Source organism: Aythya ferina (genome assembly GCF_964211825.1).
Source record: "Aythya ferina genome assembly, chromosome: 2".
Classification (NCBI taxonomy): Eukaryota; Metazoa; Chordata; class Aves; order Anseriformes; family Anatidae; genus Aythya; species Aythya ferina.
In genome coordinates this window covers 2929624-2947606 of record NC_140297.1, presented here as the reverse complement: position 1 = coordinate 2947606, position 17983 = coordinate 2929624, and the positions used below count along the sequence as shown (strand labels likewise).

At 44.7% G+C, this 17983-nt stretch overlaps 1 protein-coding gene across 2 annotated transcripts in view; it reads right to left on the bottom strand.

Annotated features, from left to right (window-relative positions):
- The window catches only part of WNT3A (Wnt family member 3A), a 93738-nt gene extending 76020 nt beyond the window's left edge, over positions 1 to 17718 (bottom strand). Inside the window, exons 1-2 of one of the 2 annotated variants that reach the window (XM_084510855.1) lie at positions 17410 to 17718; positions 10290 to 10373 (exon numbers count right to left, since the gene is read on the bottom strand). In XM_084510855.1, the coding sequence (XP_084366981.1) occupies positions 10290 to 10373; positions 17410 to 17480 (155 nt within the window). In that variant the 5' untranslated portion in view covers positions 17481 to 17718. The remainder of the gene's footprint in view (positions 1 to 10289; positions 10374 to 17409) is intronic. The other variant, XM_084510856.1, reaches the window with a different exon arrangement.
- Positions 17719 to 17983: the final 265 nt, after the last annotated feature.

Here is a 17983-nt window from a genome sequence, read left to right as displayed (position 1 = left end):
CTTTCTCAGCAAGCCCTATTTTCAAACAAAGTTGTCCCATGCTGATGGAATGCTACCTCAAAGATTAATTGAATCTTCCTAATTTACCTTGAAAGGAGATGCCTCAAGACAGCTCGAGTCAGCCTGCCTTTGGGGTCATCATGAGACAAGATCCCACTCTATAAGCAAGTGTTTTTTGACTGGAATGTTGGGGCCAGTTCCTGGAACATTTTAAGGGCATTTTCTCCTATTCCTTCAGTTGGACCCATGCACAGTTATACTCAGCCTGCTCCCAGGCACTGCTGTCTAATTCTGTAGCCTTGTAAGGCTCCCAGACCAGTATGCCAGCAACTGAAATCAAGGTCTTCTCTTTGGAGCTGCTGCTATCCTTTGTGGCCATTTCCCAGACCTATGGGAAGTGCATGAAAAAGTGCTGAGCACCCACTGACCTCAAGGCAACCTGCAAGCTCTGCTCATCTCCCAACCACACCACCATTTCTTCACAAGGCTAAATAGTGTTTTATAAGCCTAGCTTCGTATCTCCACATGTTTAAACCTCTTCAGCGCTCAGGGGCTGGCTGTGAGAAACGGGGATATTAACATTATGTCAGTGCCCAGAAGGTCTCTGACTACAAGGCAGGCAGAGCTTGTGAGGCGTCAGTAGACTATCTGCCCGTGTTGGTTAAAGCTGGCTGCAGGGCTCTCAGGTGGAGCTGCTCTTTGCCAAAAGAGTGCAACGGAGTCAAACTCGGCAAATCATTTCTGGCAAACCAAAAATGCATTAAAATAATTACAATTGGAAATGTCGAAATGTCAGATTTGGGGATTTGGTAAAACAGTAGAATTTGATTTTTATTTTTTTTTCCCGGAATGAATTCTCAAGGGTACTGAGACTGGAGGCACAGAACCAAGTTACTGGGAATCAAAGCAGGGTGTGAGCCATGTGAACATCTATGCGAATGTTCTTAGCCCCTGGTATATATGAACCATCTTGCACTTATTGCAGGGTAAGAGCATTCACACGGGCAGTTACCACAGAAAAACTGGCATCTCATTAGATCACACCCTAATTTACCTCGTGGTAATTTGTTCATGTGCCCATCCCCTAAGGTGCCATTCCCAAAGTGAAGTTAGAGGACGCAATGTCCCCTTTATACTCATAGTCAGCAGGTTAGTGGTTAGGGCACTCATCCATAGTATGGGAAAATGAGCTTCATAAGTTTCCTCTGCTTGATTTGAAGCAGGATTTTGAACCCAAGTTTCTTAAATCTCAGTAGCACGCTTTAGCCAACAGATTATTCTGTTCCACAGAGCTCCCAAATCAATTATTCACACTGATTGAGTCTTGGCCAACAATGGAGACTCAGCCAGAAACCTGTGGATCTCAGAGAAGGAGCTCTCAGCTTAACACCCATAGTATCTGAGACCTGGGTGTAGACTGGGATAGGTGCTGTATAGAAGGATTCTGCAAATGCTGAAGCCCATTGGGATACACAAAAAAGTTCTTGCAATGCTGCCTTTGCATGCCCCAAAACCCCATCCAGCTCCTAGCCAAGTTTTGCTACGTGTTGTCAGATATATACAAGCCTTAACTGGGATCCTTCTCTCTCCTGCAATGGGATAGGAGATGGGACTGAGAGATACGCCTATAATTTACATACATTATTAATGTATGTCCCTGATAGCATGTATAATAATGTGCTAAGCATTAGCCCAACACAGGAAAGACTCTCCCTGCTCTCGGGCTTGATCTCAACCTGTGTGACCCAGCTTGGTGCCTGTGCATGGAAAACGAACAGAAATGCTCAGATATTTAGGATAAATACAAGGCTAAGCAGCACCTCCCTGGCCCAGAATCAAAGTATGAAGCAATTTGAAGGATTAAGACTTAAATGAGTTAAGAGTCTAAGACACAAGACAAAAAGATTGCTCCAAAGTCTGTTAAAGAGAAGACGCGATTTCTCTTGAGTTCAACATGTCTTTGGATTGGAAGCTAAGACTGGGGAGAGGGATATATATTTATGTAAGCATATATGTAATATGTATTATATCTGTGTATAATCATCTTCCATCATTTTTGATTCTGTCCAAAAAATCCTCCAAGTAGTTGTTAACTGGACTTTTCTGGGAGATGTCACTGCTAATACCTTCCACCAGAGAAGTAGGTTCACATGATCTGGCTGTTCATACAAACTCTTTCAGAATCTCACTACTCTGTCCTGTGACCCTCTGTCAAAATACTTGTAACACACAGCTGTATGTTCAGGTTCCTTTCTGGAGAAATACAAATGGTATGGACAGTCTTGGTGCAGTGGACGAGCAGTGGCTGGAAAGCATAGGAATTCAAAAAGTAGAACCCTCCACTCTCCTTGAACCTTATGAGAAAGTTCATTCATTTTGTCTCTTCATCAGTCATATGGTGTAATACATCTATCAAGAGATTGATGGTATAGCCCACTCCATTTTCTCCTTCCTCCTCAAAATCACACGGTCAAAATGAGAAGGAAAGAAGATGAATGGATGAAAATAATTACAGAGCCAAGCATTATTCTTTGGGCAGTAAAACATGAAAGCATTGACTTCTCTGTCTGCCTGCCTGGATGTCCAGGGAAAATTGCATGCACATGTGTATGCACACATACTCACAGACACGAGCATGCACACACACTGCAGCCTCTCCCTCTGCAAGTCACATCTCTCCTCCTGTTAGCTGCTCATTTCTCCACGACTCATGCTTATCCAATATCTCCTAGAACCTCTGCTAAGCAAAGCTCACTTGGCTGATGGGTTCAAATGACATTAGGGGGACCAGGAGACAGGCAACAGGACTGCTTAACCCTTGGCTCCTGTAGAAGCCAGCTGTAAGAGATGGAGCAGAGGAACAAGGGGGCTGAGAGCCCTTCCATAAGTCCCTCCCTGCTCCCAGCCTGCCAGCCCTTCCAGCACCATGAAGCACATACCCTGAAGGAAGTTAATCCCCTTGCACAAGCTCTCCCTGTACAATTACACTTCTGCATTTTAAACAAACTTTGGAAGGGCCTAAATTTCACAGAGAAAGGGGCCAACATTAGCTGGAAAGCACACAAATTACACCTGAGGTGTCTATATCTATTTTCTACTAATATTAATAATAGAGTCTAACTTAGCATAGTAGTGCCTGAGGCTAAAATCATGCCTAACTTAAAAAACAGACAGTTTTAACAGCAAAACCTATACACAGACCTGAAATGTAGGTAGTTTAAAGAGATGTTCACAACACTTCTATCATTATTCCATTATATCGATGCCACCATATCCTTTTGGGATCAAAGAAAATCCCAGGTATCTTTTCTGACATCTTTAAGATAAAGGAAATTTAAGATAAGCCAAACTCTTCCTCATTCACAGTAACAGAAACAGTCTGGGAATTTGAGGTCTAGACCGCACAAGTGTGTGAAGAAATTTGTGCAGATCTCCTTAGCAAGGTCAGCAGAACCATAGAAATCTCAAGCTCACTTAAAAAGTTCATATAATCTCTCTCTCTCTCTCTCTCTTTTTTTTTTTTTTTCTCCTAATAAAACTTTAGTCATTTTCCATGTTCTCAAAATGGAGGGTTCATGTGTTTAAGCTCTTACAAACAGGACACTCTCTAATGCATTTAAAAGGAAAATATGTTAAAAAAATCAAAGCAAGTTCCTAATCACCAGGTATCAACAGGCTTGAGAGAAGGCAACATTAGTTGATGACTTGTAGTGATTTCAGAATTGGGATTGGCCTTGAGGTATCTGTCACAGTACCTTCATGTGGCAATTCATTACCAGTTCCAAATGTCAGTCCAAATGAGCTATGTCTTTGACATATGTCTTTGACTGATGATACTTCTGCAAGAGTGCCTTTTTTGAATCAGTTTTGCCTCATAGGCTAACACCACAGAAACCCAGAAAGGAGAGAATTTAACAGAAACACAAACTCCTTGTCCATGGGGACTCACAGCAATGGTCCATATCACAGAATCACAGAATCACAGAATTTTCTAGGTTGGAAGAGACCTCAAGGTCATCGAGTCCAACCTCCAACCTAACGCTAACAGCCCTCCACTAAACCATATCCCTAAGCTCTACATCTAAGCGTCTTTTGACTCTAAGAAACTGAGAATGATGGATCTTGGGCATTTGACCTAACCATATTTATTTAAAGTCAGGCACTCGGACATTCATCTTGGTTCTCTTGATCACCAACATAGACACTGGCTGCTCCAGAGAGTCATTGCATCCTAAGATTGACATCACAGATAGGTCTGATGAGTCATGGTGAGGAAGTGTCAGTTTTCATTCATTGACTGGAGAGGGAACCTAGATGACTACTTCAGATGAGATGTCCAGCTCTGAGATGGAGTATGACGAATCCTGCTCGGCATGGCTGCAGTGTGTAAGCGTTGTGTACATCTCTACAGTACTGTGAACAAACCTAAGCTCTTCGCTCATGGTCTCTATTGTACTGACTCACGAGTGTTCAGCTGCCCTGGCTGTTATCCTCACGCCAATGTTTTTGGAAACAGTGAGTCAAAGGCAAGTCCAGCACAGCTCTTCTTCCCATACCTCAGGCTTTTCTCAATGACCCCATGCTGTATGAATAGCCATGTGCAGCCTGCCTCTGCTAGAGAATATAGGAAATATTTTTTCCTTTTTTTTTTTTTTTTCTTTTTTCTTTTTTCTTTTTCTTTTTCCCCAGCTGATTCTCATCCATCCAGGTCACCAACCTATTTGTTTAAGCTTGTGTAGTGCAGAAAAGGAATATGACCAAAGATCTCATATCCTAAGGACATGCTTTATCACCAGGATCAAATTTTTCCTCTGTTTTATCACAGCCTACAACTCATTAGATATTCAAGGTTTTCCATGTTGTCCAAACCTTCTTGTACTAAAGATGGCAAAACTGGACTCTTCTATGCAAGAATTGAAAGAGGAGCCTGTGCTAGCTTGCACTCAGTCTGTTTCTGGAAGTTGAGTGCAGGCCAGAATTTCTCAATTTATTTCGGATGAGTACCAATGTCAGAGGCAATAGGAACTACCACTAGCAGCACTATTGGTGGCAGACACAACAGCTAGGTTAGCTGAGATGTGTTTGTGGCTGTAAATATATGCCAGACTATATAACCCTTGAATTAGTTTCCATACCACAATTTGGAGAGTCTTCTGGTAGACATTGCAGTTTACTTGTAATTTTAGTGGACTTGTTAGAAAACTGTGCTGACAAAACACTGCCTTATATTATGACCGAGCTTGAACATTTCCTTCACCAGGAGACTGAGACTACACATTGCATCAGCAGGACAGATGGACTCACTGCTTGTTTCTATCACAGACTTCCCATATGCCTGTGGGCAAGTTGCACCAAGGGTTTCAGTGACCACTGAATTAGCATTTCCCTGTCTGATTCCCAATCTTCTGCTAATGTGTCTTATCTATTCTCTTTCAAGTCAGTTGTTTGCCCCATCTGTCTGGACCATATTACTCTTTCAGGCAAAAACTCATTCCCACTGTGCCCTTGGTCTCCTGTTGTTAGTGACTTCTAAGTTTTGCAATCAAACCACTAATATCCATGACCTGTCTTGTTAGAAAAACACTATGATCCAGCAAGCTCCTTCCTCATCCAGTTGATATTATTGTTAGTAATGACTCAGTGCTAACTACCTCTTATATCCACTGCTTCTTTACAACTGTGATTTAGGTACATTTAATCCAGCCTGTGGCACGTGAGGATGGATGATTCCTTGTTTGAATGAGTTAATGATGGTACAAGTTGTGTCTATTATTGCAAACCCATGGTAGGATACATCTTAACTAACCTAAGGGGCCTAATAATAATTAGTTAAATCTCTGTTGCTCACCCTCTGTTCTCTCTATGGCATGTGATGCTCATGTTGCAGCAAAACAGATTTAGATCTTGGCAATCAGGCAGCTACCCTCTCTCTCTAGAGATTTACACTGTTTGTAAAGGAGAGTGTATCAAGGCCTTGAAAAATATCAATACACTTTGTTCTAGCCATATGGTAAATGGGCTAGGCTGGACTGGCCTTCCTTGTCCCTCAGAAGGCAGGATCCCTTACTACTAGAGAAGAAAAAAAAAAAAAAAAAAGAGAAAAAAAAGAGAGAAAAAAAAGACTATATCAACACACAGCACACACATCAAAACACCTTTAGACCATATTCCTAGTATCTGCACGTCAGAAAGCAGTATTTCCAGAGCCTCCAGAATGGCTCTCACCACTGCAAAGTCAACCTATAAGGACAGGCAGCATCCCTATGGTATGCAGGGTCAAGTGAAGCTCTCCTGGTCTGGATTGGTAAGGCAAAGTCATTCACAACAAAATGCATCAGGTCTGCTTTTCCTACTGAAGAACATGATGGAAAAATAAGAAATTATTTCATTTCTTCATAAGAAATTATTTCAAATGCCCTTCTGACATATGGGACTTTTTCTCAGCTCTTTTGTACATATGTGGAATGCAACAGCAGGACTTCAGGTGACAGATTTTTAAAGATATTTCAGTCTCTAAAGATGTAAAGAAATGCCTACTGGGATTTTCAAAAGGCTCTTCTAATGGAAGCATCCTCTTAATAATCTGCAGGGCAAGGTAGATCATTAATTGCCTAGATGCTCCTATCTTTTAGGAGTGTATTGAAAGAAAAAAAAAAAAAAAAAAAAAAAAAAGGATCTGAATTCATCTCTGAATTCATTTATCCAAAATGAGATATGTTTGTCTGACCTTGTTATCCAGGATCCTATTGCAGGCAATGGTGAGAAAACTGGCACAGCTGGGGAGTGATTCATCCCATCTAAAAGAAAATGTCTAACATACCTCAGATGAGTTACATCCTATTTCTATCCAATAACTCTAAAGAAAACTTGGCTAGAGACTGCTGATGTAGAAAGATGGTTCTCCCTCCAGAAGGGAGAGGAATCACATCTGGATCCCCCAGAAACCAGCATTAACCAGATTTTATGCCTCTAAAGAAACCATGGGTCTCCCAATAAATTCTCCAAACCTCATCTGACACCCAGTGTTATTTCCCCACCCTTCGCTAGGCTTCGGAGAAGACCTTGCTTATCCAGCAAGAGCTTAAACTGTCCTGCTTCTTCCCAGTTACTATAGTCTTGTAAAAAAATGGAAATGCTCCCTTAAGCCTGTGAGGATTTCGAGTTGCTTTCTGTCAAGCCACACAACACCATCTAGCAACAGGCTCTATTGTTGTTCTTCTGGGGGCAGAGGGACAAATTGAATAGTGGGCTTGGCAACTGTTCAAGGAGTTTCATTCCTGCCTTCCCACCCCTTAGCAGATATCTCTATTAGACAAGGTGCACTCTTCTGGTAGTAGAAGAAACCCCTGCTCTGCTCAGTGCTGCTTGGCCTCGTCTCACAGGCTTGGCTGCAGCAGAGTTCGTTTCTGCCTTTTCTCACTGCTCTGTCCCACAGTGGGAGTTCTGCCGAATAACAGCAAATTCCTTGGAAGCCTGAGTGTGCCCAACCTCTGCCATAAAAAACCTGCATTTTCCAAAAGGGATGTAAAGGGAATATGAAACTGGAAAAGCGGAATTTTGAGACATATACTGGGAAAAGAGAAAGGATTTTATTTCAGGGAAGTGAAAGTAAAACAAAGTCAGAGAAACTCTTTGAAATGCAGATATAATTCTTGAATATTCAGGAGTGATGGTGTCCTCTGCTGAGACACTCATCATGATGGGGAAGCAAGAAAGCTATTTTAAGTATTATTTTGTAAGTTTTGAGATGGCTTTCTATTATAAGCTTGTATCAACGACTTGCGGATGTGGTTGGAGGACTGTGGGAGTCTGGATGTGTTTGGCAGCTGAGGATAAGGAGGATGAGGAAAATATATTTGTGCTCTGGAGTTTGCTGGATTAGAGGAAGGGTTAAATGTCTTACAGAGACAGCTGCAAAACTCTCAGGCTGCTTAGGCTTTCAGCAATGATGTTGAGACATGAAATAATATAAGACTGTGAATTTGCTGAGGAGAGGGGTGGTCTAGAGGATTTTAGCACCAGCCTGGATGGCATGTTGTGACAGCTAGGAAATAGACAAATGAGCAAACTCTCAAAATGCAATCCCTGTCTTGGGAATAATCTGACAAAACCTGGATGCCAGTGGTGGGGATATCTCTGAGCTGACTGCCTCAGCTCCTCCGTAGTCACAGAGGGTTTAACCATCAGAAAGTGCCCTTTTCTCCCCATCAACAAATGAAGCCAAGAGCACCTGTCTTGGATGGAGACATCTAAACTACAGAACTATAATGGGTAAAATGAATTCCACCCTGAGGCGTCACATTTTTTTGCAGACGGGCATCAAAAGACACTGAGATTTTCTAGGGGTTTCTTGACCAGTTTTGATCTGAAGCTCGAAAAGAAGCACGTCATCAGTGGACCTTATATGATCCCCACCAGGCCAATGAGGACAACCAGGATGCCATTAGGCATCTTAACCGGCAGTAGATGTCTACCTACGCATGCTCACCTGATGGAAATCCAGGTATCTTCATTTTGAAATTAGTTGCCTTTCCTGCAAGATGTGCTTGAACTGAACACCAGGATTGATGCACGAGGACAAAGTGAGCTTCCATAACTTGTGGTAGACTCGAGGTCAGGCCAGAAATGTGGAGGTCTCCCATGATGCAAGCTCAAGTTGCCCCCGAGGCACTCTATGAGCCATCCAGGAAAACCTGACTTACCCCATGAAGAGGAGAAATGGCAACCTCCAATAGCTGTGCCTGTGATGTGAGGCCTGTGAGGTGAGAGGGGACCCAGCCCCACATTGTGACATGATCTTGCTGGTGATGCTATAATTCTGTGATTCTATGATGCTATGCCCCAGGGTGTGGAAAGATGCAGTGAGAGAAAAGCATTTCACATCAGTATGGTGTAGGAAGAGGAAAAAGCATGTTAGAAAAGTAACAGCACCCCTGCTAAGAATTATCACTATACCATAAAAAGCATAATTGACTCATATTGATACCAGAACAGAAACCGATGGGGAGACCAAAGGCACCTTGAACTCCTTTGATGGCCCAGGCTCTACAAATGCAAAGTGCTCTCTGGGTATCAGCAGCACCCAAGTGGGAAGGGGACTGCGAATATGCAGGTGACAAGCAAGGAAGAGACAAACAACATCTTTGTGATGCGTAACGCTCTTCCCTGGTTTAAAGGCTGTTTTTAAAAGCAGTGCCCTATGTTAAGAGTTCAGAACAAGGGAGTTAATGTATTGGTTCTCTTTCCCCTCCCCTTGCTCTTTGCAAGCACTGGTAGAATTTGGAGAGAGCTGGTGATCTGCTGAAGTTTTACACGTTGTGCTAAGATTATAATAGGATTCAGAGCAAACCTTGCCACTTTTAAAGGGACAGAAGGGAAGAAAATCATTATAAGTGACCCGGGCTAAACAGAAACATTTAGCACAGACAGCAACAGGAGTATTTTTTTTCTGCAAGACTCACCCTGGGCCTAACCCAGCAAAGCCCTGGTATGTCATGGGGGGCTCCCTAGAGACTTCCCTGAGTGCTGACCTCCCTTCAGGATGAAGCCTCATTGAATCTGATGGACCCTGGGCCTTCATTTGGCAGTGTCAGCAGAGCTGGGCTCAGTGAGATGGGATGGGAACAGCTCTTGCTGAGGCCTTGGGGCTGTGCCCCATTGGGCCTTACCTGAGCACGTGAATGAGACATGCGTGCTCAGGACCATACTCCTCCCTCTCTTATTTCTCCTTCCTATCCACAATATATATATACATATATATATATATATATATATATATATATTTTTTTTTTTTTTCCCCTGGCACTTATACCTTGGCAGCAACCCCACCTGACTGGGCAGAAAGCACCAAGCTCCACATCACTCAGAGACATCGGGTGCCTATTCTGAGCCTAGAAACCTCTTCTCTGACTTTGGAGTGAAGGTTTCCAGACCTCCTGCGTGCCTCTCCTCTCCTCCTCCAGGCCCTGTAATGTTTCTTTTGGGAACCAGAGCAAACATGTGAGCCCAGTTCTGCTCCAGCAAGGAAATTTTGACATGGATTTTGGTGAAAGCAAGACTGGTCCACCCCTGCTCACAGAAGGCCCTGGGGATGGGACTGTGTGCTTAGCACAGACACTGCAAAAAACCCAGCTGTCCAAACGGAGCGCTTGTGACTCAGAGCCCGGAGGATTCCCCCTGTGACACACTTGTGTAATGCTTGTTAAGTGCTGTCATTATGCCCAATAAAGCCCTTTGAAACGTGGCTGGGTTATTTGAATCATGCTCTCGAGGAACGCAAGCATGGGTACCTTTCCCCAAGGAAGGCCGGTGCTGAGCGAGGGGGAAGCCTGTGCCTCGACACGTGGTTGTCTTGTTGGGCTTTTCTCACCCTCCTGCAAATGCAAAGCAAGAACATCTGTTCCTGGAGAGATCTAGCACAGAACAGCATCTTTCCTTGGCTGCTTTGAGAAGCAGCAAAACACCGGTGGTGCAGTAAGAGGTGCACAGCCCGACAGCCCCTGGCTCATCCCAGCTGTAGGAAGAGGGTTGTGAGCAGGAAGGGCATCCCATGGGTTTGGGATGGAGACACCAGCCCTGTTTCCTCTGGTACTGGTACCTCCAGGGTAAGAACAACAATCTATAGTATTTCTTTCCTAAGTGACATCACAAATTCAAAGCAAAGGCCAAGGTTCCTCCAGCGTGACCCTTTAGAGAGATCAGTTAAAATGACTTTTTTTTTTTTTTTTTTTTTTTTATTTTTGGCAAATAAAGCAGGGGCAATGGCCATTTCCCAGGCTTAGCTTTACAACTGAGTATGGAAAAAAAAATGCCATGTGCACAAGGGAAAAGTTCCATCAAAGCAGTACAGGAGCTCAGAGAGGAGAATAAGACCCACCTATTTCATTAATGTCTGTCTCCCTGAAGCAATCACCTCTTTATTCTGCCTAATATTGTACACTGCAATAGCACCCATGGACATGGAACCTGTGTAGAAAGGTCTTTAGAAAGAAGGAGAAAAGACCTGCCTTCCCTTGGTGAACCAGAAAACCAAGTGTCTTGGTGCTACAGCCAGCCCTGCCACAGGGCTCAGCGTATGGCCCAGGACAGGACCTTTAAAGTCTTCTGCCTCTGCTTATCCATCTGTAAAACGGGAATAAAAATCACAGTTCTCCTTCCTGGGTACTTAACAGTGCTTAAACCATGTTAGTAAGTGCTCCATGGTTTTCAGGTGATATGTCTTAGAGGTGTTCAAAGTATGCAAAGGTATGATTTGCCTCTGTAGCTATCTGAAAAGAGCTGGGTAGCAGAATAAGTCACTTTTCTTTATTCTTTGTTAGAAAAGGCTTGTTTATTTGAGCCGATGCTTTGGTTCAATGCTTTGAATATCAACTTGATGAGTTTTAGGTTGCCACCTAATAAAATCCTCTTAAAATGAAAATAATTAATGAAATAATTAAATAAAAATCAATGAGTGTATCAGAACAATGCTGTTTACTAAAATTAGACTAAAATTTGAGTAGATGAGGGCTCTCATTTAGCACACTCTGTGCTCCCTGGGAGTATCCCAACCATCCCCGTATTTGAAACAGGGGTAACACTCTTGTTAGGACCTTGCAAAATTTACTGTTCTTGTCATGACAGAGGCTTGTATGACCTTGGTCCAGTCACTCAGTCTCATGGCACAACTCCTCCATCCCTGGACTATGCTAGAGACAGCATTAGAGTCTGCTTCTACAGTACCACCATGAAAAAATGGAGATGGTAAGATATGTGCTTTATCCTTTGCACACTACATGCCAAATATAGACCTCACAAGAGGTTCTACTGCTTATGCTGATGCAACATGGTCTCCTCACCCAGCTGCCCTCTGCACCCAATGCTGTTTGGGTGCAATCATCCATACTGTGCTGAGGAAAATCCAAGCTGGTGGGAGAGTTGATATTTGAGAATAGGCTAAAGCATCCTTCTGTGATTACACACTGGCTGGCAAAACAGAGCCATGTAAGATAGTGTTGTAACATAGATATTATATATATAAAGGTAATTCCCAAGCCTTGGGGCAAGGGTGGGAGAGGGCTGCATGTACAGAGATTGCACAGCACACAGCTGAAGTGCAGCCACCTCTGCAGAGGAGCGTGACAGCTACTTAACATCATACTGCAAACAGTAGCAGAGGAAATTAAGATGAATGCTATTGCCTCAGAAATGTCAAAATCCCTAGCTTAGGTTAATCAAGCAGGGGAGGAACAGGTACATGTAATTCATGTTTTTGAGCTCTAGAGATTGCTTTAGGAGCTCTGATTTCAACGTGCATGGCTCATGCTGCCCCTTGGGTGACGTTCCATGGCTCTGCCTCCCTCCTGGCTAAAGAGGAAAGATCACCTCTCACTTAACCTATACACTCTCTGCCAAACCTAAGCTTCGGTTTCTCAAGTGCAGAGCCTGCCAAGACTCAGCTTGGTTCTCTAGGATTTGCAACGAGAGGAGAATTGTGTTTCTCATGGGATCCAGAACACTGCTTGGCTTTCATCTACCCCAGTGCAAATCAGGGACTGTTCCCCTCAACCCAAGGTGGACAGATGCCAGGAGACACCTGAAACGTGGCACAAGCCAAAACTTCATCTGCACATGGCTTTTATTGCAGTGATGCCATCAAACTCCGACTAGGACACATTGAGCTCTTGAACCTGCATATAGCTGGAGTAATGCCTCCAGGTCACTTGTCTTTCTATTGGCAAGGCTGCCATCCCACCCTGCTCCCATGCACTTACATTTCCTGAATCACAAAAAATGGGGATGGATAGATCCATTAGATCATTTTTCCAGCCTTTGTGGGCTGTAAAGTGGCTACTGCAGAACATCACCAACTTTGGCCAACCTCATCCCGCATGGATGATTCAACCAATAGTGCTTCTGTTACTGGTCTTGGAGAACAAGCAACAAGAACCTAAAATCAGTGCAAAACGAGGTCATAGACAGGAAAATATTTCTAACACTCACTCTTCACAGCCACTTCTTGATGTTGGCCTGGCATCTTCAGTGACACTGCTTTTACTCTGCTGCCAGCAGTTATTACTCATCTCCTTACCCAGCTCGTAATGGGGCCAATCTCATCCCTCCCCACTTAGGATGTGACACAGGTCTTACAGAGAGCAATGGATTGGACAGGAGGTCCACCAGCTCTCACCCATCAAACCCTCATCATTTTTCCTTTTTTTTTGTGTCACTTCTGACATAGGGCACCTCCAGTGCACCCTGGCCAGACCACACTGCATCATCTGTGTCCTACCAAACCTTCAGGTTTGGGTGCAAGAGCAGCATAAACCACAGCGACTACTTTTACATCACATCACACAGGAGCAGCTGTGTCTTCTCCCTGTTTCCACCACATCCTGTCCTTCTTCACATTGCACAACCCATTGGGGTGAAGCAGACAAGCCAGGAGGAGTGAGGGTGGCCCCTCATGCCCAGCTGGGTCCCTTAGGGGCAAGGCAAGGGATTTCACCCACTTCTGTGCAGCCCTGCTCCAGTGCAGAGTAGCCAGGTGTTGGCCCAAGATCAAGACCTTGCAGCTGGCTCTCAGGACTGGATCTTATGTGCTGCTGCACTTTCCTTGGCTACCCCCATCTGGGGAACATCACACGAGGCCCCTTGGGGATCAGTGGGACAGAGGAAGGGACACACATCGCTAACCAAAAAGGTGCTGCCACACAAAGCCCTGTACCGGGACCATCTCCTCCACTGAGGCATCCCCCTCCAGCCCTTCCCCAGGCACGCGCTGTTACCACTCAGCATGCACCAAGCTGCCTCACACCCCAGGAAGAACAAGATCTGAGATGCCAGCTGGCAGGTTCCAGCCATGGTGAGGAGGTCTGCCCATACTTCTGATTCCGCTCAGCCATCTCCTCCCGCAGGCACCACCTCCCGGGATGTGAGGAGACCAATCCCCAGCACTGCAGCTCATCTTTTAGTGCTGTTTTTTCTTCCTAAATCAAACCCTTCTCCCTCCTGAACCACTTCTGCACTCTCTGACTGTCCTCAGACCAAGTCCAGCATCATGCCACTGATAAAAATATAAAATAAAATGTTTTTCCACTGCATGTGCAACCAGCCAGCCAGCCAAGGCAGTGAAAGTTAGCCGGGAAAAGTTGTAATTCTGTTCATGTTGCCAGCATGGCACTGCTTTTGCCCCATACTCCAACAGGACAGGAGACATCTAATCCCCTCCGCTCATGAATTTTGCTTCTGATTTTCCTAATTTTCTTTCCTTCACCCAGTCTGATCTCTTTTTTATTTAAAAAACAAACAAACAAGCAAACAACAACAACAACAAAAGAACAGCACTAATATTTGGAAAAACAAACAAACAAAAAACCCCCCACATATATATATTATATTATGTATTATATATATACATATATATATATATTGCTATTAATCTGGCCCACTAGATGCAAAAGAGCTTGCTGCTGCTACCAGTGCCTGCTTTAGGTTGCAGGGTGCAATGCTGTGCTGTGCTGGGGAAGGTCCCATGGGGTTACTGTGCCACAATAAATCACACCACAATGTCCCTGCAGACTTGCCACATTGGTCCCAATAGGAACCAGCACCCTCTTATTTTATTACTTTAAATAATTGTTTTCAAAGCCAATCTCATCCCCTTCTGTAAATTCGTTATTTGGAGATTTTTGTCTCTAAGACCCTCCCGTAACTTTTCCCCCCATTGCTGCTGAAAGGATGCGGACAGAGCACAAGAGCTCTGGGGGATCTTTCCCTTTTTTCTCCATGTTTTCTTTACCCTTATTCTATATATATATATATTTTTAACATACCACGCATCTGGGGCTGTGCAGAGCCCACCCAGCACTGCACAGCTCGATTTTAAACAGGTGCCCCTGTGCCATGGTGGGAACTGCAATTTAAAGAGCACAGCCAAGCCAGGCACTCTGTGTGGAGGCAATTACAATAACAGATACATGCCCACTTGCTCTCCCTGACAAATACACACTTGGTGTTTCCCCTAATTTTTTTCCTTTGGGAGAATAATTAACCAAGCCCTACAGGAAAGTATCGTTTCTTAGTCCCTGCTTTTGCTCAAATTGTCTCGAAGCTGAAAGCAGAGTAGGTATCTGTAGCTCTGTGTGCATTAAGGGGAGTTTACGTTTTAATTAGAAACTATTATTCACGGGGGGGGCACAATTTGGGAATGGTAAATTACAGATTTGCTGTTCCAAGCAGTCAAGCAGCTAGGAGCAAACATTCAGGAGGCTTTAAACAGAGAGGTTTGGGATGAGATGTTTGTTGCTTGCACTATCCGACTAAAAAAATTCTGGCCCTGTCTCCCTCCCTGCAGTCAAAAAAAAAAAAAAAAAAAAAAAAAAAGCAAGGACAAAAAAAAATCAAAATAAAATAAAGAAGTGTGATCGATTTGCTAAATGGTCTAGTTTGAAAGCAGGCTGTCCTTGCAGGGAGCGATCTGGCCAGGAGAAAAGAAGCTGCACTGTAATTGTGGTCTCCGAGGGACCCCCGTGCTGCACCTCCGGCCTCCGGGTGTCCGGGGCTCCGGTCAGGGTGTGCCTCTGGGTTTATATCTTGCTTGGGGATAAATAAAGAGGGAAAGGGATGTGTACGGGGGGGAATTTAGACAGCACACGTAACAGCACCCGGCCTCTCCTCCGACTCCCCCACCCCAATCAAAACCTCCTTTGCATTTCCATGGCCTAAGGGAGCTCGCTCTCTTTGCAAAATAAACGTCTAAAACCGCTGGTTGGCACCAAGGGAAAGGAGGAGAGGGGGGAAAGAAGAAAATAAAATACTAAAAATCATTTCCCTCCCTATCCCCGTCACACCTGCAGCCCCGGCTGGAAGCAGAGCTGCCCTCACCAGCGCCGGGCACCTCTGCGGGTCGGGGGCTCGGAGCCGCCCTGCCCTCCTCTCCCCTCGGTAGGTGACAAGGGAATATTTATGTTGGTATTGGAGGAATGCGCTTCCTTCTCCAATCAGGAATGCAAGCGGAGTTTCTAATTATAAGTTAGATCGTGGCTGGGAATAAAAGATTGCTTTTTAATGACTCCCGTCCAGGTGCTCTTGCTGCCTGTCTTCCCAAGCGCGCATTTGCATTTTATTGCCTTTCTCCCATCCCAACGAATTCCCTGCTTTCAGACATACCTGACATAGTTGGAGAGGCTGCCTTCAACACCCTCACCTCTGCACCGCCGGGCAGCGCGGAGCCGGCCCCCAGCTCCTCAGCCACCCTGCTGCTGCCACCTGCACCCTGCTCCCCCTTCCCGGCCGGGGGCCGTGCATTTTTCCAACGATAATATATATTTTTAGCATTGTTTTTTTTTTTTTCTTTTTTTTTTCCCTTTTCTTTTTTTTTTTTTTTTTTAGGGGGGTGGTTGGGGTGATTATTTACAGCACCGCCCCGGCACCCCCGCAGCAAGCGGCTCCGTCTCCGAGATTTGGGGAGCCTCCGCTCCGAAGCCTTGGGGTGTCCCAGCACCCTTGGGGTATCCTGGAGCCTTGGGGTGTCCCCGCGGTCCTGGGGTATCCCCGCAGCTCTCGGGTGTCCCCGCAGCCCTGGGGTGCCCCCGTTCCTCCTGCACCGCTCCGCAGCAGCCGGAGAAGCGCGGAGCTGTAGCCTTCCTAGGGCTTCCCTCAGCCCAATTACCTCCGCGGGGTAATTAGAGCAGATCGTGCAGTTACATGCCTTTGCCCAGCACCATTTGCTTGTTGTGGGGGAGAGAGAAAAGCCTCTTAAAGGCGTAGGGGGAGAGCGCGGAAAAGCAGCGGCGGCCCGGCCCCAAATGCGCGGAGCTTGGGGGCGCGCAGGGCTCCGCGCATCCCCGGGCGCATCTCCCCCGACCCCTGCTCTGCCCCTGCACAGCCAGCCCAGGTTGCTCTGCCTCGCCTCACCTCCCTGCTCTTTCTTCCCTCGCACTCCCTCCTTCCCTAAATATTCCTTAAAGCGAAGGGGAAAAAAAAAAATTAAAAAAAAAAATGTTTTCATCCTTTTCCCCCCTCCTTCCTTCCACCTGACTAGCTCGAAATCACCTTGAAATGCTCATGTCAACTTGTATCATTATCTCTTTAATTCAGGCAGTGCCTTTTGTTCTTCACAGGAGAGGATCAAAGCACTGAAAAAAAAAAATAACTTTCCGATCGCTCTCGCTCGCTCTCTCTCTTTTACAGTAGGAGAAGGAGAGATCAGGTATAACCCAGTCAAAATAAACAAAGTGAATGCATAAATAAAAGAGGTGAAATGCAGGTTCTAAGAACTTGCTGGCGCTGGAACAATCCCACCTCTTTAGCTGAGTGGCAACGAAAGGAGAATTTCAAGTCATCTTAAGCGCAGGGGTTGCAGAGAAAACAGAGGAGGGGAAAAATAAATGAAAATGAGAGGAAAAAAAAAAGAAGAATAAAACTTACCACCAGATTGGGTAACTTGACAGAGCCTGACTCAACCCACAAAGAAACAGGAAATATCCAAAAGAGGCCATTGATGAAAAGTTGTCTTTCTTTTTTTTTTTTTTTTAACCAGAGTTGCCAAAACCTTCCTTTCTTCTGAGGCAGGATGATTATTTTAATAATAATAATAACAATAATTTAAAAAAAAAAAGTCAAATGAAGTGAACTCAGCCCGACCAGGTAAATCCTCTCTTGCTTCCTCTACTACTCTCAAGGAAAAAAAAAAATCTCAGAGAGGTAAAAAACTCTTCTCTCAGCCAAGACACTGAAGGCAAATATTAAAAAAAAAAAAAAAAAAAAAAAAAAAAGTTTGAAGTAGCTCTCTTAAAAAGGACCCAATCAGCACTTATTGCCAAAGGGAGAATTCTGATGCTTTGGCTTGTTCTGTCAATCAGGAGCGCGAAGTCAGGAATGAGCTAATTGCAAGGAGATAGTGTTTTAATACTCATTAGGGGGCACGTTGGCCCACAAGCCAAGGGATAAAATGTAGTTTTAAAAAGGGGAAGGAAGATTTAGGGGGTTTAAATAGACAGGG